This window comes from Anneissia japonica, unplaced genomic scaffold (assembly GCF_011630105.1).
Source record: "Anneissia japonica isolate Jap-2015-1 unplaced genomic scaffold, ASM1163010v1 scaffold26_len2425191_cov177, whole genome shotgun sequence".
Classification (NCBI taxonomy): domain Eukaryota; kingdom Metazoa; phylum Echinodermata; class Crinoidea; order Comatulida; family Comatulidae; genus Anneissia; species Anneissia japonica.
Window position 1 is genome coordinate 2,016,195 of NW_022685220.1, and position 18,699 is coordinate 2,034,893.

An 18,699-nucleotide genomic window follows, 5' to 3' on the forward strand; every position below is an offset into this window, starting at 1 on the left:
ACAAGGATTGGTGTCATGGCCTAATTGTTCCTAAATTTGAGACGTATTGTCCCATACCAAACGAAAATCTTTAAAATAATTTGTTTTTTTATTACTTTGATCATTTTGAAGTAACATTATAAAAATTATCAACATGGACATAGAAATTAATGTTTATCCATAATTTTACTGCGAAAAAAAAATGATAAATCACTCTTCCTTTAAATTCAATCACTGAAGTGTTTTTATTATCCAGTAGGCCTATAAAAATCAGGGTAACATTTTTTTTTAAATTCAATAACTTCTGTGCTCAAGTTAATAATGTATGCGTGTGCAAAATGAGCAAGGTCATTAAAAAAAATGTGTTTTAATTGTTTTTTGTTATTTTTTAAAATTATTTTTTTGTCATTTTCATCTCTCTCTATCCTCTTCTTACTTCACTTGTGAGGGTGCTACAACCTGTAGGACACTTATTATATTCACAACGTCTTAATAAACTTCCGGAATACAAACACTGATTCAGTGATTGAAAGGAAGAGTGATTTACCGTATGCCTATTTAAAGAACGATACACCACAATTAAAAAGGGACAATAGAATTTAATTCACTATTATGTGGTTTCTATGCAATATGAACTAGGGTTGTGGTGCAGTGCTGGCCCACCGGGCCGAGTAGTGTTTTCGCCCGCTACCTAGTAATCCATGATACGGTCAGGTCTTGGGAGGAGCACCGTGACGTAGACTAGGCCTAGCCTAGATCGTTTTTCCTTCAAGTGAAAAGTGCAACAACGTTTTTAAAAATGAATATTAGTTTTATTTCATACAAGTATTTTTATTAGCTGAAACCGTATTATTTATATTTTGATTAAAAAAAATATACAGTAATACAAATTGTTTCTGTCCGTTGTGAGTCTATTCTTGCCACATTCAACTCACATGACCAATCATGGCTGACGAACGTGAACCACCTCCTCTCTTTGAAGAAGAAGGAGAGCAACTATTCAAAGAGGAGGATAAGCAAGAAGAAGAAGACATTTTCAAAGATGCTTCCGAGGTATTGTTAATTGAATTCATTAAAAAACAAAGCTATTTAAACCATTTTAATATATAATATTGGACGTCGGCATACATAGGCCTAGGCCTATCGAAACTACAACAAACGACGGGCTGCAGAGGGGGGTGTGTATTTACTCCGCTCCCGTGTCAAGTTGGGCGTTTACGGCCATCCAGGGTTGTTTTCGGTAGGCCTAGGTTAGACCTAGCAGGGTTGGCATTGCATATTTCTCAGAATTAATTGTTGGTTAATAATTTAATAATTAACTTGTATTTGAGATACGAGAATACTATTACTTTACTAGCATAGCTAGGCTAGGTCTAGCTAGGTATTTTAGAATAGAATTTCTTTTTTTTAGGCAAGCAAGGCACTTTTTTTTTGTCAAACAACAACACTACTGCTATTTACTGTACTGTAGTTAATTTAATGTTCATAAACGAGCACAATTAATGTCACTGACCTTGAATTTTCAGCTATTGTTAACAGCACATGAGCTTCCCAATTGAACAACAATAATATGTTTAATTAATAATAACACTTTTTCCAACAAAACTCACCTAGACTAGCCAACTCATTCACCGGGCATGTTCTGCATCTTGGCCTACATATGGAATTCGGTTTGCACGATTCCCACACTGTAAAGTATTTTATTTGCCTGCGGGATACGTAACAAAGAATTTTAACTACGGGCCTGTTTCTGCTTCAACTTCCATAGATGATCATAATTATAAGCTCCGCCTACCTGCCAGTACTCGCGTTACCATGTTTTTATTAGTTGCACGTTTAACTAGAAATGCGTTTCAAAGGAATTTAACTGTTTAAAAAAAAAATTTGTTTTTGGCATTATTCAGCAGAAACATGCCCTAAAATTATTATTGGTGATATTTTTTTGAATTAGTATGGTAGTGGAAAGAGATAAGTGGAAGCTTAGACAAGTAAAGACCTGCACATGAGCAATAATACAAATTTCAAAGCAAAATATTATATTGAAAAATATAACTATAAATGTTATTATTTATGAAGGAAAGTACCATAAATTTAGGCACATATTTCTGTAAAACCTGATCACCAAATATATTATATTTTGTTTCTTTTAGACCAAACCGACTGAAAATGAAAAGCAAAAGGAACTGTCAGATAGTGATGATTTGTTTGGAGGTAATTAAAATATTTTCACTAAAATTAGTATTTTTATAGAATCTGTAAATCTATAACAGTACCATGCGTTGCTCCTTTTCTTTGGTGTTCTGTATGATGTCATTCAAGGTTCATCTTTTTATATTTATTTATTTTTTCTTTCACATCCAAAATCAAGTACGTACTGTGACTCGCCATTTACAGGATGGAATGATGCTGTACGATGATTGCAGAGTGCATCTCTCGCCATTTACAGGATGGAATGATGCTGTACGATGCTTGCAGAGTGCATCTGTTTTTAGTTGTGGGGGTGGGGGGGGGAGGGAAACCTGCTGTGAAATGGTTTGATCCTGGGGTAGAAAGGCAGGCATCTATAACCACCAAGTACAGTGCCAGACAGCTCTTCTGTCTGTCTTTCTTCCTCTCTCTCCCTTCTCTCTCCAACCTTCCCTGATCATGATATATGAAAACCACGATATTCAAAGTTTCCCTGCCCTTGAGCACCTCCAGTGCGTGCACTGTTGTCACTATGACCAAAACCAATTGTTGGAATATTGTGGGTGGAATATCATTCATCATGGGTAATTCTATATCATATCATATCATATCAACCAACAAGTTATCTCAATCTCCCAGCTTTTGATCTAATTTTGGGATGAAGTTTGGACCCATGAGAAACGATCAGAAATGAAAAATTTTTGTTCTAGGCCTCTTAATTAGTCAGAAAGTGCTACAAACTTTGAGCTAATTAGCGGTACCTTGCGTGTTTAACTGACCGTATCTCAGATTTATTTATTAATAAAGATATAGAGCTTTTAAATAGCTTTAAAATGACACTAAAACCAACTGAACAGGTGCTGTACTTACCAAGATACAGTCAGTTAAACATGCAAGCTATCGCAAATTATCTCAAAGTTCATTAGCATGTATCTCACTAACTAAGAGGCCTAGAGCAAAACATTTTCATTTCTATTTTTTTTTCTTATGGGTCCCAAACACATCTTAAAATTTTAACAAAATCCAGGAGATTGAGATAGATTCTTGATTGACTTGACATGGAATTACCCTCATGTAAAGATAATGATAATAAGGATAATGATAATGGTAAATGGTAATGTTAATGGGAATGGTAATGATAAATAATAATAATAATCATAATCAATAATGGTACTTTATTGTTTAAAAATATGTTTGTGTGTAATGCATATTATTGAACATAATTCTTATTATTATTTGCCAAAAAACAAGTATTCTAAGGCAATACAGAATGTTTCAGTCTTTATTGTATTTTCCTGTTTCATCTCTGAATTTTGAATGAAATAAACTGTTTTTTTCCCCTCTAGATGGAACTACCAAAGAGATTTCATTAGATGATGCACAAGATGATGAACCAGCAAATCTTGATGCAGAACCAATCGACAAGAAGGATGATGAAGATGATGAACCAGTTGAAGATTCTCTTCCTTCTTCCCCAGCAACAGCTACGGCAACTACCGAGACGGTGGCTGCACCTGGTGCCTCCAAAGCCAAAGCAGAGGTAACTGTTCTTTACACCCAAACCTAAGACTACTAACAAACACCCATGCAAATAGTAAGATCAATTTGTTCAGAAGAATAACAAACCATCAAGATACCAGAGAGGAGGACACAAATAAATTAAAATGTTGACAGTTTTTTTTTAAACCTTGTGAATTAAGAAATAGTCTATAAATTTTTAAGAATCGTTAACTTTGATATCCTTATACTATTGAATCTTATCTAATTATCCCATCTTATTGTTATCGAAAGCGGCTAGCTTAGTCGGCTAAACTGGTGGTAGCCACTATGTGTGTGCGCTGAACCGTGGAGATCTTTAGGTTCCCTGTTCAATTCCCACCAATGTTCTCCATGGGTTTCAGCTGGAGGACAAAAATGCAAGTTTCAAAAAGCACACTGTCTTTCTACTGAGACGTTTAAGCCATTGGTCCTGTGTGCAAAATGGCCCATGTGCACGTTAAAGAATTGTTTGCCGGTGTACTGCTCAATTCACCACCAGAAGGACCCCAATGCAAAAAGGTCTCAGGACTTTCATGGGTTATCCTTGGTGTGTATATCACACTGAAGAAATCCAACCAACCAATCAATATTTTTTTTATATGGGTGAGTTGTGTGGTTGTAATAATAATAATAATATGTCATTCTTATATAGCGCTTCATGCCTTTACAAGGCCTCTAAAGCGCTTCACATTACTACCCCGGTCATTGGATCAAACACATATGGAACACATTGAAACGCCAAATTAAATTAGTAAATGAAATTATATTATCATTCCATAAATTGCAGCTAGTAATCAGCGCAGGTTGTGTTGGAACCTACCAGGTACCCACTTGTACTCCTGGGTGGAGAGAGGCAACCGTAGATAAAGTGCCTTGCCCAAGGACACAAGCGATTTGCACAGCCAGAGTTTCAAACCCCGACCTCAAGGTTGGGAGTCCAAGCCACAACCGGTGTGCCAACCGCTCCTATGTTGTGAGTGGTAAGGTATGGGCGCTGCTAACAACAACCTTAACATTTGTGCTGGTTCTAGCTGCTCCTCGCCATGGGTTGGGGTCTTCTTGGATAAGGACTTAAAACAGAAGTTCCAGTGTATACATCTGGGTTGTGTGCACTTTAAAGAACCAATTGCACCTTTCGGATGAGTAAGGGGTTACCCTGGTCCTATGGTTTCAGCCCCTGTCATTGTTGAATGGTGTGAACATGTACTACTATAAGCACCTCTTTACGGCTGCTAGGTAGTCAAGGACCACGCCCATGCGCAATTCAACACAATAGCGCTGTGAGTTATGGGTTATTCTCCTACCTTTTTACATAATTATTTACTATTTGATTTTTCAGGAAAAAAATGATGAGAGCGATCTGTTTGAAGAGGATCAAGACAAATTCGAGATGGAAATTGTAATTACTGATCCACAAAAAGTTGGTAAGAAACAAACCATTTGTTTGTTTACTTCTTCTATAATTGTTTTATTCATTCATTCATTGTTTTTATATTCATTTTTTTTCAGCATTCATTTTTATTTTTCATTTATTTATTTATTCATATTTTTATTTATTTATTTATTCATTCAGTCATTTATCAAGCAGGCATCAGGAATTGAAACTGCATGTCTTGATTTCTTTTTACAGGAGATGGCATGATGGGATCATATATGGCTTATAAAGTAAACACAAAGGTAAGTGGACATCTTAACTGCTACAATTGCAATCAAAGTGGAGGAGAAAGCTGTGTGTGCATGTCAAAGGTTCCAATGATTATTGTAATAATTTGATGCACTTCGAGGCTTTCAATATGAATGCAGTTGCAAAATATTATTATGTTGAAGTCATTATTATGGTAAGAATCTCAATTTATTATATTTCAAAATATGTATGTTTTGTTTTGTAAAAGACTTCAAATCCAGCTTTTAAGAAATCCGAGATGAGTGTAATGCGACGTTTTAGTGATTTTCTTGGACTATATCAGAAACTGTCTTCAAAGCATGCCACCAAAGGGATCATAGTACCTCCTGCTCCTGAGAAAAGTGTTGTTGGTGGGTATTGAATATTAATTGAAATTTGAATAATCTATTTTTATTAATTTATGCTGTGAAGTACTTAACTAATGTGTTAGGCCCTATTCAACCAATCTGTTTTATACTTAAATTTACAAGCTGTTACATAGTTGAGTAAACATTCAAATGAGCAATGAGTAATAAATTCTCATATTTTTTATTAATCCTGTTTCACCAAGATATTAGTAGTATTGAAAAATGCCAAAAAAATATATGGAAATTACCCATTTCTAAAATACTATATTTGGTAAATTTTGTTTTTTAGGTATGACTAAGGTAAAGATGGCAAAGACACAAGAAGAGACGACATCGATGGAATTCATTGAGAAACGCAGGGCTTCTTTGGCACGGTTTCTAAACAGAACTGCTAACCATCCACAACTCTGCACCGACAGTGACTTTGTAGAATTCCTTGAAAAAGATGATGTAAGTAATACAGAATTGTGATTGTAATCATGTAAGGGGGAGTTGGAAATGAGTAATAGAGCTTTCCAAGACATCTATCCTCTATGAGACATCCTTGCTCACTGTTGGGCATCTTTGCTCAATGGTGATCAGTCTGAATGTTTAGAAAGTGTCGTAACTAAATCCTTTCCAAGCCACTAGGGGCTCATAGAGCTGGAGCTTATTCCCTGTTTCTGTAGCGTGAAGCGGATGAGAGTTGTACTCCCCCTGGCCAGTACACTAGTCCATCGCAGGTTAATCCCCAGCAGTTTGCTGGTACCCATTGACACAGCTGGGTGCACTCAAGCAATGTTGCTAAAGTGCCTTGCCCAAGGACACAAGCGAATCTGCACAGCGGAGGCTCGAAACTCCGACCTTATGATTGAAATCCCAAACCTCAACCGCTATGCCAAACTGGCGGTACATTCAAATGTCGTGCTGTTGGAATAATAACCCCATTTACCCCTTACAAATTCAGCATGTGAAATTCAGAAATTACTTCACTAGCGAACAGGTGCATTTATTTATGTCAGCAATGTATTGGTAAGAAAAAACAACATAAACTCAATTCATTACTAAAGAGAACACAACAACACATAATCACAACCTTAGGTTTAAATGTGAATATGATCTTCCACTTGCCAAGCTTGAGCGTACTTGAAAGTTCATCACAATATACGGTAACTATGAGGGATGGTAGACTTTGTCTACTATCTGTAATAGGTACGTTGTTATATCTGATAATCCACCGAGCATATGGTATTTTGCTTTTCATGCCTTTTGATGCTTTTTTTTTTATTGGAGTTCTTTATTGTAGTTTTTTTTTTCTCTATTGCATAGTTAGGCCTACACATTGTATTTTATCAAATCAAAAATATTTTTTTAAATTGCAATAAAGATTATGTATATAATGTATATGGCGAGATTATTTTTTAGCCATGAATTGCATGTGATTTTTTTAGTGGTTTACCTCACATGTGTCAAGTTTCAGAGAAGCAAAGTAGAAGGTTTTAATCCTTTATTGATTGATATACTGATTATTTGATTTAATGATTGATTTAATTAGTTATTGTTAACATGGTTTATTGACTTTTTGATTGATTGATTTAATTAGTTATTGTTAACATGGTTTATTGACTTATTGATTGATTGATTTAATTAGTTATTGTTAACATGGTTTATTGACTTATTGATTGATTTTAGTTATTGTTAACATGGTTTATTGACTAATTGATGGATTGATTTAGTTATTGTTAACATGGTGTATTGACTTATTGATTGATTGATTTTCAGATTTAAAATTTCTTTTATTTTACTTCATCTTGATTGATTGATTGATAGATTTAAGAAATTATTTTTTATCAGTGTTCGAAATAAGGCTTGTCCGCTTGTCCCAGCCAACCAAAATGTCCCACGGACAACCGGAACTATAGGGCAACTTGTCCGTCGGACAACCAAAAAGTAATTGTTTTTGCCTCCCGAACTTTACTGCGTTGTTGTCACGGGCACGGCCATTTTGGACTTGTACTGTGGCGGGCCCATAGAAATATAATAAGAATACTAGAGCGCTAACCGCAATATATTCGATGTTCAAAATACGCAGAACTGTGTGTGTGTACCATCCAAGATGGCTGCCATAGATTTAGACAATCAAATTTCACTAAGCACTATCGTTTGCAATTGGGCCCTCAATTTGCTCAGAAATTTCAGTACAGCTAGTTACCCGTATGTTTGAAACTCGAGCGTTGCGGTGTTTGGGTGTAATGTACATGATTTTAATTTTCATTCCTTGGTACTTTATTTTTGAATAAGATGCTCCATATTTTGATTTGGGCATCCCCATGATCTCATGATCATGATGTTTTGCTTTCTTTTAATGATTGTTAGGCTTTTTCAGTGTGAGATACTATTGTAGCCTGATATTGAAGACATTTCCTACAGAATGACCTACCATCATCCTAAATTTGAAAAAGTATACTGGCAACAATGAATCTTGTTAGAATGGGCATCTCCAATCTACTTGCTTCCAATAACAAATGGTGCTATTGAGAGCAATAGAGCACCATAATGCCTGTCTCTTATACACATCGTTAACATGGTGTATTGACTTATTGATTGATTGATTTTCAGATTTAAAATTTCTTTTATTTTACTTCATCTTGATTGATTGATTGATAGATTTAAGAAATTATTTTTTATCAGTGTTCGAAATAAGGCTTGTCCGCTTGTCCCAGCCAACCAAAATGTCCCACGGACAACCGGAACTATAGGGCAACTTGTCCGTGGGACAACCAAAATATTTTGGACCCAAACCTCACCTCAAGTAATTGTTTTTGCCTCCCGAACTTTACTGCGTTGTTGTCACGGGCACAGCCATTTTGGACTTATACTGTGGCAGGCCCATAGAAATATAATAAGAATACTAGAGCGCTAACCGCAATGTATTCGATGTTCGAAATACGCAGAACTGTGTGTGTGTACCATCCAAGGTGGCTGCCATAGATTTAGACAATCAAATTTCACTAAGCACTATCGTTTGCAATTGGGCCCTCAATTTGCTCAGAAAGTTCAGTACAGCTAGTTACCCCTATGTTTGAAACTCGAGCGTTGCGGTGTTTGGGTGTAATGTACATGATTTTAATTTTCATTCCTTGGTACTTTATTTTTGAATAAGATGCTCCACTTGGCCTCGTTTTGGCTACAATAGTTTAATAATTTGTTATTACCATTACTCNATCATTAATGAAATAATAGTCAGTCAGAGGGCTTATTAATATGTAATAATATGTATACTAAGCCTGAAGGTGGCACTTTACTACGACGGCCATCTTGGATGGTACACATACATAACTCTGCATTGCTGTGCCATCTTGTCAGCACTCTAGTTGTTTAATAGCTCTATGGGCGGGCAGGAGGGAAAACAGTGCAAGGTAAAAATGAAGCAAGCAACAGATAATATACGGACAAGTAAAAACATTTGCGGACAACCAAAGTTTCCATCTAGGTTGTCCGCATGACAACTTTAAGTTTTTCCTTATTTCGAACACTGTTTATTTGGTTGATTGATTAATTGCAACGTTTGATTTTATTCTAGTTGCCAAAAGCTACAAATACGCAGGCCTTGAGTGGAGCGGGTGTAATGAGGGTTTTCAACAAAGTGGCTGACGCAGCGTCTAAGGCCACCTCTAAGATGACAGAATCTGATCAGGTTTGTTATCTTTACCAAACTGACATCTTTGTTTTGTTAATAATCTGTTCTAATATTTTCTTGTTTTTGTCTGTTGTTACTAATAGAAAATTAATATAAAGAACAAAGGCTTAAGCGATTAGAAGCAACACAGAACTCTGTTCTGCGAAAAATGGATTAGTTTTGGTTTTAAAAGAAACCATGTTGATGCTGAAGAGAAAATAATTTGAAAATTAAATTGCCAAAATAAATAGCATTCTTTCCTTCTGCAAAATACAGTCAAACTCGCTTAAGTTGAATGTGCCTAAGTCGAAAAATTGTCACATCATCTTCCCTATATTTACAATGGTTAATATTTGCTCTAACTCGAATAAATTTAAGTCGAATAAAAATGAACGTCGAACATATTTTACATGCCAAATTGATCTGTTTTCCATTAATTGTTAGTCCGTAAGTTGAGTCAAGATCTTGACGTAAAACTTCAATCAGTCGAAGTCAAAATCTTGACGTAAAACTTCAAACATTTTAAGCTGTCGCCATTTTACCAACATCGCTGTGAACGTCAACAAGTGACTCATACATTTGGCAATGCAGAAATTCACACGCTAAGTAGGCCCAATAAGTGACACATGTTTACATTGCATAGCGGTACTTTGTGTAGTTTATTTTACATGGGACTTAACTCACATTCCTCACTATTGTTCAGAAATGTGGTAACGTCGACAAGTGACTAATGTTTAAGTTTAAGGTTTTGTTAGTTCTTTTTTAAATACAGTAAATTAAATTGTATTGTAAGATACGTACAGTAATTGTAAAATAAATGTCCTCGCGGTAAAACGAGAAGCAAGCATGTGCATGAGTAGTGATTAAGCTTTAATTTAAGTATTGACTGATTCCTCTTTTTATAATATATTCAAAAGAATGGCAAAGAAGTAGTTAACAAAACATTTAAATATACTGTAATAACTGAAGAATAATTTATTGCTACTCTGAAGAATACTGCTTTCACGGTAAGTTTAGGTAGGCTAGGTCTTTACTTCTACAGTACTAGGCCAAATGTGCGGTCAACGTCGTGCGTGTACCGTCAGTGCATGTTAATTTGTTCGGGTCTCTATAAAGCCCAACTCTCCAAGTCAAGTTGCTATTGTGGTATAATAATTAAATTCGACTAAAGCAAAGTCGAATTTAATCTAAGTCAAACTATATTTCAGTGGCACTTTAGATTCGACTTAGGCGAGTTTGACTGTACACAATAAACAAATGGCTTATATTCTTGATCAGAAATTCAACCTAAACAGGAAATAATCATCACACCATGGAGGTATTTTTTATACCTCTATGATCACACCATATGGAATCAGCTAAAAAAGATCTATCAATGTACAAAAGTATATTTACAATGGATGATTAAATGTGTCTTATCTATTTTGCAGTGGTTTGAGGAAAAGCAAAATCAAGTTGACAATTTAGAGCAGCATCTGAAGAAACTACATGCTAGTGTTGAAAACATGGTGCTTCACAGGAAAGGTAAGATAGTTCTATCCTCACTCAAACCAATAAGGCAAGGGTCAAATTAGTAAAGTATGGACATACAACTATTCGACAATGTGGTAACTTTTTCTATAATTTTAAAAAACCAAATAGACCAAAATTTTACAAACACTCTTTGGCAGATTTATTAGAAAGGGCCCCTCCTACTATGACTAACTACAACTTAGCATTTTACTATGGAGGTTTGACCAGTTATGTAACACCAGTGTGCTTTCTGGGAAACACCTAGTTCCAAGTCCAAATTAGCACCTGAAAGGCCATTGGGTGGCCCCCTCTCTCACTAGCGCTATGTCGTAGTACAGTTGAACTTGCCTAAGTCGAATCCAAAATGACATTATAAAATTGTTCAACTTACAGATCATTAATTAATGGAAAACACAACATTTGCCATGTAAAATAGGATTGACTTAGAAATTATTCGAGTTAGGCAAAGTCAACATTTTCTTTTATATTTCAAAAACAATGGGGCCCCAGCTGGCTGCATATCCACACACTCCAGAATCTGCCTCTGTCCTGAAAAGCTTCCTAATCGATAATGCTTTTCAATTACATTTTAATTTGTAGATCTTGGTTTAGCAACAGGACAGTTTGCCAAGAGTGCAGCAATGCTGGGTAATTCTGAAGAGCATACAGCTCTTTCCAGGGCTATATCTCAACTAGCAGAAACCGAGGAGAAGATAGATGCTCTACATATGGAGCAAGCCAATACAGACTTCTTCATATTTTCAGAACTATTGAAGGACTATGTTGGTCTTATTGGTGCTGTCAAGGTATTCTTCATTTTATATATTAATTTTTATCTTTTTATTGAGTGCTACCTTTATTTGGATGCAAACCCGCTCCCCTGGTAAGTGGTAGAAAAATCAATCATTCACAACGCACAACCTCCTCCACTCACTGGGGAGAATTACTAGTTATGCATGTCAGAAGAACAAACTTCTAAAACAAACATTTTGAGATTCTCAAAATGTCTGTCTGTTTTCTGAGTTATTGTTTTATTTGAAACTAATTACAGTAATGGATTCATCTTGATTTTTGTATGTAATTAGCACTATTAATGTCATTCCAAATCATTCACTTCTGACCAGGTACCCATTTATACTCCTGATTGAGGGAAAGATGGCAAAATGTCTTTCCCAATAGCATAGGCAATGTTAGCAGTATCACTCTTAAACTCTGACCCCTTCATTGACAGCCCAATACTATACTGCTTCCACTATATATTAGTGATTAGACAATTAAATTACTTTTGAATTATATACTGTACCGACATAAATTTTAATTACGAATGATATTGAATTTTTTTTATCATCAGCTTACCTTCCGTGAACGTGAAAAGTGCTTTCATGTGTGGCAGAATGCCCAAGCTATGTTAGCTAAGAAACGAGAAACTGAAGCTAAACTACAGTCTGCAGGCAAACCAGACAAACTAGCCCAAGTTAAATCAGAAATCAAAGAGGTAAGGGACATTCACTGCTATGGTGAAAACGTGTATTAACTATAATAAGTCTACAATGTTTTATTTTGATTTGGGCATCCCCATGATCTCATGATCATGATGTTTTGCTTTCTTTTAATGATTGTTAGGCTTTTTCAGTGTGAGATACTATTGTAGCCTGATATTGAAGACATTTCCTACAGAATGACCTACCATCATCCTAAATTTGAAAAAGTATACCGGCAACAATGAATCTTGTTAGAATGGGCATCTCCAATCTACTTGCTTCCAATAACAAATGGTGCTATTGAGAGCAATAGGGCACCATAATGCTTTATAATGGAATTTATAAGTCAATCGCGACGTCATCACTGCAACTCCCAATGTTATTTGCCTATTCCCCACCGTCCACTAATTTTTCAATAAGTGGACGCTTGGCTTGATTTTTTTTAGGTTTGTGTGCAAAAAAAAATTCCTCATTTTTCCGTCACTGCGGAGACATCACACACCGCGATGAAAATTGAATTGTAATTGAAAATTACTTTCGTAAAACAAGCTTAATGAGGACCCGAAGAAGTTACTTCAAATTCAATATTAAGTATGAACAATTACGGAATTCATTGAATCAATGAACCCTCATAAACAAAACAAACTGAACGTTTAATAGGAATATTCTAGACCTATTTTAAAGACTCCAGGAACAGATTTGGGCGTAGGCCTACGTCCATACATGAGGCCACCGAGGCCTCCTCCTACTAGGCCGTAGCCTAGCCTAGTTATGACATCATCGCACAATTTTTACCTGTCTGCATGCACCGACCAAAAACGTCAGTTGTATTCTTTTGAATGCTGAAATGTTTATTTCTTTGACGAATGTCTATCAAAATAGCATTACAAACAAGTTCTTTCTAACACAATTACGATAGTTATTCATCGTATTCATACTGTTTGTAATTTTTTATTGACTATGGTACTGCTGATGTGTAGTTAACGCGTACGTACTCAGAAGCAGCACAGATCAGCATACGCACAGCTAAATGTAAATATGCACAGAGTATACTGATCTTATCACTATAGCAACCGATGACTGCTACACTAGTTGGTTATCAAAAACTAAAATTGAAAGACGGTGATTGACTTATAAAGCAATTAGTAGAGCATGCATTGTACACTAAAGAAAAATTATTATACTTAGGTTAGATTTAATGCATTCAAAAATTTCCGTCGGGCGTTGCAGGCCCTCAGGAAATTTTTTCAAGCATTAAATCTAACCTTCGTATAATAATTTTCCTATAGTGTACTATGCGGAGCTCTACTAATTGCTTATTATACAAATCCTGTGTGCAACGTCCCACGCTATTAGATGAACAGATTCCTCCATAATTAAACTGGAATAAAGAGGCAAAGCCACAACGTCTGCAACTGGGAAGGGTAATTTACAATGATTTTATTTTGATTGGTGTACCCAAATACATTCTCAAATATTTTGTGGTTCTGTTTTAGTGGGAAGAAAAGGTAGAAAAGGGACAAGAAGAGTTTGGGAAGATATCAAAGACCATCAGAAAAGAAGTTAGCAGATTTGAAGTAAGTTTTTGCAATCCAACTAAGATATTATAGTTGCAAATAAAGTATATATTGTAATGTATTGTATTTAAAAAAATCCCCAAAACTCATCATTGATGTAATCTAGGACAAAGTTATGATTGAAATCAATAATCTGACAAGCTTAGCAAAATTCAATATGCGAATGGTGGGTGTATGACATTATATTTGTGTTTCATATTTATTTTATATTTATTATTTATATTTTATTTTTTGTTTAGTTAAAGATGTATTGTCCCATGCTAAATACCAAAAAAAAATCATAAAAATATTTTTTTGAAATTAGATTGCCCAGTTTGAAGTAACATAAAAGTTATCTATTTGAACATAATAATTAGTGTATTTAAAAAATGTCTACCCATCAGTTTACAGCGAAAAATGATAGAAACACTTTCAGTCACTGGAATTTTTTGGTTTAAAAATCAGTGTACACATTTTCTTAATTCAATAATTTTTATGCACAAGTTAATAATTTGTATGCTATTGCAATATGAGCAAGTTTATTTCAAAATTATTTTTTATGATTTTTTGACATTAGCAAGGGACAATACATCTTTAATAAGGCAATAATATTTGAATCATAAATTCCTGAATTTAAACATGCAATTCTCTGTGGTTCCTTGTGGTTCTCTCGTACTGTGAGAATCTAGAATTCATCAAGTGCAACGGAAATTCATTACCCTAGTGCCTACAATATAGAATAGTGCCTCTCATTAAAATGCTTTATTTTTAATACTATGTTTAGCATAATCGTGTACGTGATTTCCGTGAAGTTGTCATTAAATATTTGGAGGCTCTGATGGATCACCAACAACAGGTAAGACACGACAATTTCACAAATGTGCTAGATATTTATACCTCTACTTAATTTATGTAGAAAATGTTTTCTCGTTCTTATTTTCAAATAATAAATGAAATATGAATGTAAGCAGTTTAGTTTAAATACTGAATTATATATTTTTTGAAGATATTTTAGCTCAATAGACTGTACCTTCAATGTATGAAATAGTATTTTTCTTTTTACATAATTTTAACATGTTTCAATATTATCTTACAGCTCATCAAAGAATGGGAAAACTTTTTGCCGGAAGCTAAAGCCATTGCATAAATTGATGTTACTCCCCCTGGTGGAATCATGACAAACATGCCGAGTGCATTAAACATGTCAGGTCTTTGTATTCCCCTCAGAATGATCATGTATTGATTATTTAGTTGTTGTTTTATGTTGTTTACAAATGTTATTTTATATATAATACGTCTAAAAGCTATTTTAATTAAAATGTATGAGTGCTCAAAATAATGTAGTAGCGTTCATTTATTGTTTAAGAATTCTACTCTGCCGCTATTGGATTTTTGTGGCAGAATTAATGTTGAATTACTTTATGCACTTTGTGTATAGATCAAACTATCATTTTTGTAGAATTTGTACTAGGCCTAGTAATTTTTTGATTACTGAAACAGTAATAATAACAACTAATTATGAGTTATTATGTAAGGTTTTTATACACCATGATAGAGTACAAGGTCATGAGATCTCAGAACATTATTCATATACAGTTCATACATCATGATATTTTTGACATAATTGCATTTCATAAGCTGTGTTTTTGTTTTATTTATATACGTTAAAATTTAATTATATTATATGATACAGTATATGAATATTCACCATTCCATTATGTTGATATGTTTTGTATATTATATTTCATGTTGCAATTTTTGTGGAGATGCGGATCAATACTTTAATAACCAGTAACGTCAGTGTTTGGTGTGTAATGAACGTTTGAAATTAGAGAGCTTGCGATTGCGTGACAACATGATGCTATAACAAATTCACTTGTGTGACTGTCTTACGTTCTCTGCACAAGGTAGATTCGGCCAAATTCTGTCCTGGAATCCATGCGAATCCATAACTGGACGGTCTTGTGTGTGCAGATGACTTTTAGTGACGTCATTACGTTCTGCCGTTGTCATGCAATTGAAGCCCCTTATTAGCTTAAAAAAAACCTGAAAACAATGTTTGCTATGTTGCTATTCTACGACCTCATTGCTGTCATTGCTAATGCTTTTGACTGCAGCACAATTAGATTTTGTTTACTGAATTACTTCACCTGCTCAATTTTGCCTTCGATATGATGTGACGCAGATCATTTTGGCTTATACAAATGCTATGTAACTCAGAATCGTTTAGATTCCTGTGCTTGACAGTGATTTTCAATTTATTCAGTAACCAATCTATATACATTATATACATATATATAATGTATGTATGTGTGTGTATATATAAATATAAATGTTTTTATATGTATATGTATGCATTGCTTCGCAGAAAGTGAAATTCATCACTGTGCTTATGCTATGTTTGAATTCTTAATGAATATAAGCTGGACAGAAAGATTAACCAATGATGATGGTGTAATGTTGGTTGGATATAGACCTATAGTAACACTAGGAAAAGTCAATAAATTACTTGTGACAAGTCTAAGACTATAGATAAGCAACAACAGATTCGAATCGAATGTTTATGTTCAGATCGTGTAACTTCACTTTGAAAGAACTATAATTTTAAAGGATAAGTGACTTGTTGATACTCAATATAGGCTCTTTATTCCAAAACAAATGTCTAAGCTAAAAAACAAATTGTTTTAAACCCAACTCAACGATGTCATATCTAGAGAGCATGGTATTAATGTATACATACACTTTGCAGTACTTATATCTGTATGGTTGATTAAAAAGTAAAATTATGATAGTATTTTTTTGATTGCATTAAATGTCATCAGAGAGATGCTATAAACTCTCTGATAACGTCACAAAAAGTTTATTATTAAAGTTCAGACATTTATTTGTCAGAAAGTGAAATTGATCACTATACTTGCGTCGTGTTTGATTTATTGATCTATATTAGCTGGACAGAAATGTTAACCAATGATTGGGTGGTCTAGGATGGTGAATGGTGATTTGATAGAAGTAACAACAGGGGACCAATTATAATCAGTGGAATGGAATTGAATAGCTTGGTGGTTGAAATGCAGCTGTCTTTGAATTCCACGGTCCTGGGTTCAATTCCTGTCACGGAGGATCTGTTATGATTAAAAACAACTCACAGAATAGACATTTTCATGAATTAATACATATATCACTGTTTTATTGCATATAAACACGAAATAAATCATTCTGCAGCTAAACATACACGTAGGCCTGTGTGTAGATTTTATCTGAGCACACTTCAAGGTTATATGCTGTGGCATCTGATAAAGTAACGTTATTATGTCCTGTACATCTGCAGGCCTATAGATAACATTCTTCATATTATATAGATCAATCTGCAATCAGAGACGATCAATTTCTAACAAATTTCATACCACATTATTAAAAATCAACGGGTTACCGGTAGATAAGCTGGCAAATATATAATGCATGCTATAGCATTTTGTGATAATAAGGAACGATTTTGTGAAATCATAGGTTTTAAAAAGTGGACCTTTTGGGGTGGTGCGTCCGAACCCTCTGCAACAACCCCCACCCCCTGCCTACGGGCCTGCAGTGATATATAAATATATAAAACTGCATAAAAAGACAAATTTAAAACGCTTAAAAATTAAAAAAGATTTGAAACGTTAAAAAGATAAAAGGTGGAAAATGAGAAGTCAGCATTAAAAAGATTTAACAAATGTTAAAATAGGCCTAAAAGGATTTCAAGATAAGACATGTGAAAGTCGAAAATCGAATATTGTACAATTTATTACAGTATTTATTTACTTAAGTAATTCATGGTTCTATCCCCCGAGGGGCACCATGCCTGTTTCTTAATGTTTCGGGGCACGAATATTGATTACTATGTATTATTATATTGTATCCTACCAGTACATTTTGCTAAATGAATTTGTGTATGTCTGTTCCCATCGGACATTATTTTTCGTAGTGCAGGTTTGAGGACCGAAATACTGTAGTGAACACTTATGGAAGTAAAAGTACCAATATAAAAATATGATCATTGTTTTGCATTGTTTCTTTTATGCCATTCTGACCCTCTTTAGTTATAGCTGTTACCTTATTGTTAACCTTATGTTATTGTTATTGTTAACCTTATTGATCATTTGAAGAGAAAAATATGATCATCTGAAGAGAAAGAAACCAAAACAGATTAGGCCTAATATATATTTAACGTGGGTTGATAAAAAGTATCATCTCCGACTTGTTTATTTATTTTCATTTTCTGTCAGTAGGATAGTCCTCTCAGTGAAAACACTGCTCTTCCGAAGGGTCGGACACTGCATAAAACCTACAGAATAATATAAACTAAATCTCGTATCTTTTGAATTTGGGAGTAAAAGAATGTCTGGTACGATTTTAATTAATATTAACTTGTCGAATTCGGCTTGATAAATTTATTATCACGCTCTGCATGAGAATGTAATATCTACTTGAATTGTTTTAAGTTTCAAGTAACATTAAGTCACATGTGATGTTTTTTTTCCTATTACCTTATAATTTTAGGTTTTAGTTATTTATTATTATGAACCACCTGAACCTTCGGTTTACGCCACTGCGCCACCCCTGTCGTATAACCACTGGTTATACGACAGGGGTGGCGCCAGCAGGGGTGGGGAAGGGGAGAAAAACACAATTCGTCAGGGAGAAAAAATTATACGTATTTTCTTCATGTTTGTAGACTCTAAAATCGATTAATAAGCCTTTGAAACCTATAAACTGT

General features: G+C 34.5%; 1 protein-coding gene across 1 annotated transcript; it reads left to right on the forward strand.

Moving 5' to 3' along the window:
- Positions 1–682: 682 nt before the first annotated feature.
- On the forward strand, positions 683–16,854 carry LOC117109265 (sorting nexin-2-like). Its single transcript, XM_033251541.1, has 14 exons — positions 683–1,032; positions 2,130–2,190; positions 3,513–3,706; positions 5,045–5,129; positions 5,336–5,382; positions 5,598–5,739; positions 6,026–6,186; positions 9,299–9,412; positions 10,825–10,918; positions 11,507–11,712; positions 12,258–12,401; positions 13,884–13,964; positions 14,728–14,799; positions 15,040–16,854. The coding sequence occupies exons 1-14, from the start codon at positions 925–927 to the stop codon at positions 15,088–15,090; spliced, it is 1,560 nt and encodes a 519-aa protein (XP_033107432.1). The 5' UTR covers positions 683–924; the 3' UTR covers positions 15,091–16,854.
- Positions 16,855–18,699: the final 1,845 nt, after the last annotated feature.

Bases quoted from the DNA above. Each gene is read 5' to 3' on its own strand.
- LOC117109265 (XM_033251541.1), top strand. From the start codon at position 925: ATGGCTGACGAACGTGAACCACCTCCTCTCTTTGAAGAAGAAGGAGAG. The intron at 5,740-6,025 runs GTGGGTATTGAA...TTTGTTTTTTAG, and splicing joins TCCTGAGAAAAGTGTTGTTG to GTATGACTAAGGTAAAGATG. The intron at 13,965-14,727 runs GTAAGTTTTTGC...TACTATGTTTAG, and splicing joins AAGAAGTTAGCAGATTTGAA to CATAATCGTGTACGTGATTT.